This window comes from Mandrillus leucophaeus, unplaced genomic scaffold (genome assembly GCF_000951045.1).
Source record: "Mandrillus leucophaeus isolate KB7577 unplaced genomic scaffold, Mleu.le_1.0 Scaffold301, whole genome shotgun sequence".
NCBI classification, from domain to species: domain Eukaryota; kingdom Metazoa; phylum Chordata; class Mammalia; order Primates; family Cercopithecidae; genus Mandrillus; species Mandrillus leucophaeus.
Genome location: NW_012103155.1, coordinates 1,900,636 through 1,909,196, shown reverse-complemented (window position 1 = coordinate 1,909,196; position 8,561 = coordinate 1,900,636). Strand labels below are relative to the sequence as shown.

Sequence of the window (8,561 nt, the reverse complement as noted above, 5' to 3'; positions counted from 1 at the left end):
ATATATATAAAAAAAAAAAAGCTGAAGTTTTAAGAAATAATTAAAATATGTTTTGTAGTGTTGGGAGGTTGATTTACAGATCAATGAAAGTACAGGTTTCTAATGTATCTCAGCTTATGGTATTTTCTAGATCCTGTTTCAATGGTTAAATATATAACTATTTGTGCATGTGTGTGTGCACACATATACCTGTGCATGTACCACAGAAAGATATGTACTAAAGAATGTGTCTTCTCAAAAATCACTCAACTAATATTTATAGTGCACCTGCTCCTTATCCTGATGCAGTTTTCATTACAGCAGCAATACTCAATCTAGCAAAAACAATATTTTGAAAGAAAATTGTGTAAGTGTATCAGTGATGGAGCAACTACTTCGAAGAAATGTTTTAAAAGGTTTTGGGAATAAGTTTACTGAGGCAGCATTAATGAAATCTTTTTGCTTCACCATTCATAGGCAAGCTATTGTAACAAAATGCTACAAAATGTCACTCATAAGTTTAATTTTAGAAAAACTAGAACCTTCAAATAAAGGGAAGTCAAATACCCAATACCCATTAGGATGACTACTATCAAAAAACGAAACAGAAAATAGCGAGTATTGGCAAGGATCTGGAGTTAGTATATTCTTGTGCACTATTGGTGGGAATATAAAATGGTATAGTTGTTATGGGAAACAAAATGGTAGTTCCTCAAAAAATTAAAAATTGAATTACTATAAGATGCACACATTCTACTTCTGGGTATATACCCAAAATAACTGAAAGCTGGGTCCTGAAGAGATATCTGTACACCCATGTTCATAGCACCATCATTCACAAAAGCCAAAAGGTGGAAGCAACCCAGTGTCCATCAACAGAAGAACAGATAAGCTAAATGTGATTCAGATATACATACAATGAAATAGTGTTCTGCCTTTAAAAAGAAGGAAATTCTCACAAATGCCATAATATGGATGAGCCTCAAGGACATAATGCTAAATGAAATAAGCCAATAACAAAAAATAGTGTATAATGTCACTTATATGAGTACCTATAGTAGTGAAATGCATAGAGACAGAAAATGAAAGGGTAGTTATTAGAGACTAGGGAGAAGGAGGGATGGACAGTTGCTTAATAGGTATAGAGTATCAGTTTTGCAAGATCCATATAATTCTGGAGATTGGTTATCCAACAATGTGAATGTACTTAACATTAATGAACTATACATTTAAAAAATGATAAAATGGTAAATGTGTATTATGAGTATTTTACTATAATTAATTGTTTTAATGTAGAGGAGTCTACAGTTGGATATTGAGATATGGAGCAATGATGAAAATATTTTCTATAACTCAGAGTTTGCTGACTTTTAAAACACAAGAAACACACACACCATCTACTTTCAAGGTAAAGATGATATTTTCACAATGAATTTAAAGTAACTGTTCTTTGAAAGAAATTCAAGCTATGCTGAGAACATTTTGAAAACATATTTAAAGTGTTTCCATCACTATGTGTGTTGTTGCTGATAATTATACAAATGCAGCCCTATAAAAATTTTCCTAACTGAACACTTACACTTAGAAATGGAACATTTAAGCTATTTAATAATTTATCAAAGAGTTTTAATGGTTTTGAATTCAGTTGGTAAACCAGTAACAAGCAACTCCCAACTATTTGTAAGAACAAGTGGTTAACATCAGAGAAGATAAAAAATTTTCTCCAAATTTCAACAAAAGTTTCTGCATAATTGAAATATAGACTAGAGAAATGACCATCATGATTTAGTAAGCCTAGTCAATGATGGGTTCCTTCCACTCCTTCATTCCTTCCATTTGTAGATTCCATTCAGATCTAAAAATACTTCCAAGGGATCTTTTTAAGATACGGCAATCAAAATTCAAAAATTGTCAGATTGTGAATTCGTTAAAATCAAGTTTTAAACTAGGATTTTAAAAACATATTGAAGCATATTAAATCATACAACTCTCACAAATGAGAGCAAAAAGAGCTAGGTATCATAAGCAAAAATAAGTAAAATAATTTTTAGAGTATTCTTTCTTTCATCTATTTTAAGCCTATGTTATTTTCTATCTTACAAATGTATTATAAAGTGCATAATATATTGGTACATAGCATATGCATATAACTCACAAATTAATTTTGTTCATACATAAAAATGTTTATTAATATGGATATAAAATGTCTTGGAAACCAGTTAGGGAGAAATCTATAAACTTTGGTTTAAAAAGCAAATGGTCTAAATCTGCAATATGGAAGACCAAGGTTATATATGAGAAAGGCTTTTCTTTATAGTAGAAGCAAGAAGCCACAAGAGTAATTCTCATCCATTGAAATTATGTAGGTATAGTTCTTCCTTAGAGTAATGAGATCAATTCATTTTATTCATAGGAATATTATGTAGCTCTACTGTCCTTAAGTGCCATCCAGGAGATAATTCTAAGTATGTATCTACAGTCAAGAATAACATTTTGATAGTGAAGTAACGCTGTACACATAGATTTTCTCTTAGAATATTTAAAGTACTTATGCTTTCATCACTAAGTTTTCTTGAATCTGTTTTGGAATGTGATGGGACACATTTAAGTAAACAAACAATCACATACATAAACACTGTATTAATCTTTTTGTCATTTGATCCCTCCCTTCCTGTAAAACCACTGCAGAAGGAAAAAATTTTTTATCACAAAATAGCTACATCATTCCCATTATTTAGAATGTCTTTCCTTTCTTCTTTCATTTTATCTGAGTTTTCTCTGTAATTTGGGGTTCACTTCCAAAAACTTGTATTCAACAACTATTTGAGTATACTACATGCTTCTATGGCAGATTGATTGCAAAAATGGCCCTGTTTTCTATATCGACATGCTCTTTGCAATGTGGCTTTGTAGTTCCTCTTATTAGAAAGTGAAGTATATTTTCCCATCTCTTGAATATGGACTAACTTTAGCACTTTTTTTTGGCCAATAAAACATGGCAGAGGTGATAATGTGTCAGTTCCAGTCTAGGTCTACTTCCACCATATGTCCTTGAAAACTCACTAACCCACAGAATAAGTCCAGGATGGGTATGAGACTACATGCAAGAGAGCTGAGGTGTTCTAGATGATTACTAATGAATGTCCCAGGCGGGGCACGGTGGCTCATGCCTGTAATCCCAGCACTTTGGGAGGCCAAGCAGGTGGATCACTTGAGGTCAGGAGTTCAAGACCAGCCTGGCCAACATGGAGTAACCCCATCTCTACTAAAAATACAAAAATTAGCTAGGTGTGGTGGTACATGCCTGTAGTCCCAGCTACTTGGGAGGCTGAGGCAGGAGAATCGCTTGAACCCAGGAGGTGGAAGTTGCAGTGAGCTGAGATCGTACCATTGCACTCCAGCCTGGGCAAGAAGAGTGAAATCCCGTCCCACCCCACCCCTCTCCCCAAAAAATGTCCTGAACAGAGTTGCCTAATCTGCATGTGGCTAACAGCAGGTGCATGTAGAGGTCCAGCCAAGGGCAGAAGAGCCACCCAACTGAGCCCAGACCAGATTAGCAGCTCATAGAATTTTGAGCTAAATGAATGGTTACAATTTTAAGCAGTTAAGTTTTGGGCTGGTTTGTTAAGCAGTATTATTGTGATAACTGTTAACAATCCTTACTAGGCATACTAAAAAGATGGAAACAATGTGGTCCTTTCTGCCCTTGAAGGACTCATCTTCTGTATAAGGTCTTTTAATCTGGGGCCCACAGATGGACTTTAAAGAGATCTTAAATTATTTTAAATTATATGTGAGATTTAACATGTCTTCTCAAGTGTTTTTCCTCTGGGGAAGTGGAGTTTATAGTTTTTATCAGATTCTTAAATAAGTTGATCTCTCACCAAAAGGTTAACATGGAAAAGTAAAACTGCCTGGTTTGTTTACGGAAAAGAAATTGTACATGTAGCAAGATACATAGTTAAGGTATGGAAGATAAAACTGAAGAAGGCTGAGGTCAAGATGTAGTCCATGCCAGGGAATTTGTTTTTTAAAACTGTAAGGATCTGCCACTAAAAGTTTTTAAGCAAAGAAAAAACATTGTGAAAAATCGCATTTTAGAAGTCCTGGTGGCAGAGAATAGAACAGCTTGCTTGGAGAAATGACTGGTGCAAGCTGGCAACAGTACAGGCAAGAAATGATGGAAGTCTGAATTCAGGGAGTGGCACAGGGTATAGAGGACAGAGGTGAGGTTTGAAAGTAGAATCATCAGGAGCTATTGACTGATTAGGTATAAAAGTGAGAAAGCAATCTGCGATTAGTATTTCTTGATTGCACAAATGGAGATGGTGATAAAACTCACTGAGGAGAGAATGCCAAAGGAGCATCACGGAGAGAGAAATTTTTTAAATCCCATTTTGAACATGTTCAATTACAGATTGTGCAGCAGGCCTAGAACTCAAACAAATAGTGAAGGATGAAGACTTAAAAGTTACTGACTATAAATTCTGAGGAATTTGAGGAGTCAAGAAAATGCAGCATGTAGGAAAAAATTGAGGGAAATACATATGTTCTAAACATGAAAATACACATGCCTTGGTCAAAGGCACTTAAAGAATTGCCAGCCCAGGGCAAAAATGACTCTTCTGTGACTGGCTCTTGAAAAGATAAAAAAAAAAAGACAGAGAGAGGACAAAAACAGAGAGAGAAAATACCAACCTTTCCTCAGTACGTGGAGCAGCAGGTCAAGTCCTGTGAGCTAAAGCTGGGGTTGAGGTCAGTGCTCTACCCTTGAACTGCAAATGCACACACGTCTCCAGTCCATGCTGTCTATATCCTGCATACACTTCTTGCAGATCAGCTCCACATATTTGTCACTTGAACCAACACTTCCTAAGAGCAGGAAGTTATAACAGCACAGAGAGCGAGAGATATTTCCAAAAGCTTTGGATAAATTAGCATCAAATTCAGATTTTATAAAGTTTTTATGTACAAACACTGACTTATCCCAAAACAAAAACAAAGCAAAATAAAAACCTCCAGAAAATGTTTAAGAGGATACCTAATAAATGCAGAGCCCATGACAAAGTACTGTGGGAATGAAAATATGAATAGAGCATAAAATCTGATCTTAAAGGAAAAATCAGCTACCATCCATGGTGACTGTGAGATACGTAATTTGCAAGTTATAGGTATAAAGCCCATGAGAATGGATAAGGCCAACCAGAAGGTGGGGGAAATGCAGTACTCACAAATGGTAGCCTATTTTTCCCAGAGTTTTATTTGGCCTGTACAGTGTTTTTTAAAATGATGTTATCTGCCAATATTTAAAAATTGGGAGATTTCACCCCAAAAAATCAAATTCAACTTCTCTTGGAAAATTAATTAAAAGAAATGGCAACACTGGGCTCATGTTGCCACTCAGCAATAACTGGAGCTGAAAAGCAGTGGCTACCTTTAGAATGACCACGTGTCCTTCAATTAGCCACCTTTCTCATTGTCTTCACTAATTGTATTTACCTGCCTGCTCCTTGTAGGCATCTGAATTTGTGACCGTCTGTGTAGAATCAGAAAAGAATTCTAAGAAAGGAAAACTGAATCATGTGCATCAAGCTATGGCTGTTTATAAGCCAGTGTCTCTTCCCCACTAAAAATTAGCTGTTTAAGATCAGACTTGATGCTCCATTCATCTTTTCATTCCATTACTCTTCCACGGGCTCTGCACATACGAGGTATCCTCCAAGCATTTTCTGCAAGTTTTTGTTTTGTATTGTTTGTTTTTGGTTTGGGATAAGTCAGCATTTATATATATAAACTTAAATTATAAAACCTGAATTTGATGCTAATTTACCCAAAGGCATATTCATTATTCATTTCCCCTATTCACTGTCATTACCCTAAACATCTGCTCTGATCAAATAAGGGTCTTATTGAAGCTTTATGACCTTCTGTGGTCAGTAGCTAGAGTTGCACATCCAGAGTTAAGTAATATAGTTAGTTCTGTATCATACAAAGGATACAATAAGAATATAATAAAACCTCAAGAAATATGAAAAAATTATTTTCAGTTTATTGGGCTACTTTTTAATTTTCCATGCCATTCTTCATTTAGAAAGATCAAAGAGAAGGACTTGAGATCACATACTTTTATGACTGCAACACTAAGGGAAGGAGAAAGGGGAAATGTTTACATTCTTAAAAAGAAGAAACAAATCAATGTGCTAGTTAGAATTGTATCAGAATCCAACAAAGTTTCACAGGCTTGTGGCAATAAGTTCCTACTGCCAATTAGGAATATAAAAGAATTAACTGTATTATCAAGATCAAAGAAATATTAGAGCCACTTATCTGCATACCCTCAATCCCAAGGTTTTGCTCTATTTTATTTTTCTCACCTTTTTCCTGCTAAGTAAAGAAAGTGAGATATTAGCTCATATTTTAAAAAAAAGATATAGTAACTATGACATGAAAGTTAGATCAATGTAGCTGTAGGGACCCGGAGCATACAGATCTCGCTGGCTTCACTCTTACCTCGGTGTCTGCTGCACCCTCCGCTTCCTCTCCTAGGCCACGAGACCCAGCGGCTAGAAATTCACCATGTCTATTCTCAAGGTCCGTGCCAGGGAGATCTTTGACTCTCCTGGGAATCCCACTGTTCAGGTTGATCTCTTCACCTCAAAAAGTCTCTTCAGAGCTGCTGTGCCCAGTGATGCTTCAACTGGTATCTATGAGGCCCTAGAGCTCCGGGACAATGATAAGACTCGCTACATGGGGAAGGGTATCTCAAAGGCTGTTGAGCACATGGTTAAAACTATTGCACCTGCCCTGGTTAGCAAGAAACTGAACGTCACAGAACAAGAGAAGATTGACAAACTGCTGATCGAGATGGATGGAACAGAAAATAAATCCAAGTTTGGTGCAAACGCCATTCTGGGGGTGTCCCTCGCCGTCTGCAAAGCCAGTGCCGTTGAGAAGGGGGTTCCCCTGTACTGCCACATCGCTGACTTGGCTGGCAACTCTGAAGTCATCCTGCCAATCCCGGCTTTCAATGTCATCAATGGCGGTTCTCATGCCGGCAACAAGCTGGCCATGCAGGAGTTCATGATCCTCCCAGTTGGTGCAGCAAACTTCAGGGAAGCCATGTGCATTGGAGCCGAGGTTTACCACAACCTGAAGAATGTCATCAGGAAGAAATACGGGAAAGATGCCACCAATGTGGGGGATGAACACGAAGTATCTGAAAGATGTCACTTTACAGAAACAGTGTGTACCATTCTGACATTACAATGGTGGAGTTGGCAGGTGTGCCCAGGCCAAGCAGTGGGGCTGGACACAAGGTCCGTGGCCCAAAAGGAGTGCTGAATTTTTGCTGCACATGCTTAAAAATGCAGAGAGTAATGCTGAACTTAAGGGTTTAGATGTAGATTCTCTGGTCATTGAGCATATCCAAGTGAACAAAGCACCTAAGATGCGCCGACGGATCTACAGAGCTCATGGTCGGGTTAACCCATAGAAGAGCTCTCCCTGCCACATTGAGATGATTCTTACTGAAAAGGAACAGATTGTTCCTAAACCAGAAGAGGAGGTTGCCCAGAAGAAAAAGATATCCCAGAAGAAACTGAAGAAACAAAAATTTATGGCACAGGAGTAAATTCAGCATTAAAATAAATGTAATTAGAAGAAGAAAAAAAAAGAAAGTTAGATCAATGATAAAGATTTACAGTCTAAGGTTTACTCTCATTTTCAATAGTTCCCCCAAACTAAAGGTGATAAAAATACATTTTATGTAATCACATTAGCTCATTAATCACCTAAAGGCCTGGCTGTTGACCCTTCACCTTTCCCAATGGGACTGAGGAAGTCAATCAACTGATAAAGTCTCCATCAGACTTTAAAAAGAAAAAACCCTTTTTAATGATTATGAAAAATATATATGTGAGATTCAGGTTAACTTCCCAAAATTTACATCGAGAAAAGAATCAAGAACATTCACTATACCAAAAAAAAAAAAAAAAAAATGGGATTTTTGCAATCTCTTTTTAAAAGTGAAAGAGAGAGGGAAAATAGATTTTAATGAGCTTCCCTGTTCACCTTGATTAAATCAGAACTTTAGAGAAAGTAACCTAGCAGAACTTCAGAAATGTGAAGTTCAAGTTCAACTAATGAAGGAACAAAGACTTTAATTTTAGCTGAATGATCTTCCCATGTCTGTGTCAGTTTCACACTCTATTAGATTCTCTGGAACAAAAGGCCCAGACCCTCCCACTGGGAATCTTTCTCTGGAGCCCTAGGCACTATTGTTGATTTTATCTTAAAGGGCTTGGGAACACATTTTATAAACATGAAAACAGAGAGCAAGTAAGTGTGAGAAACATCCAGTGAAAGAAGGTCAATGCTGTCAAAGCCCCACTGAATTTCTTTTAAAATGATGTAGGTAGATGCATTTCTGGTTGGTGTGTTTAGTCAGACAGAGGTTTGAAAATGATATTCATTTGTCCCTTTTCTTACATGTGAAAATAATCACAATTTCTCAGGGAAGAATCTCCTGCTGGGTTACCAACTGCTGGGCTCATCCTCTCATACAACCAAATACCTTATTTTCA

At 36.8% G+C, this 8,561-nt stretch overlaps 1 protein-coding gene across 1 annotated transcript; it reads left to right on the top strand.

Moving 5' to 3' along the window:
• Nucleotides 1-6,444: 6,444 nt before the first annotated feature.
• On the top strand, nucleotides 6,445-7,320 carry LOC105544606 (alpha-enolase-like). The gene has a single exon (XM_011987163.1). The coding sequence runs from the start codon at nucleotides 6,556-6,558 to the stop codon at nucleotides 7,318-7,320; it is 765 nt and encodes a 254-aa protein (XP_011842553.1). The 5' UTR covers nucleotides 6,445-6,555.
• The last annotated feature ends 1,241 nt before the right edge of the window (nucleotides 7,321-8,561 follow it).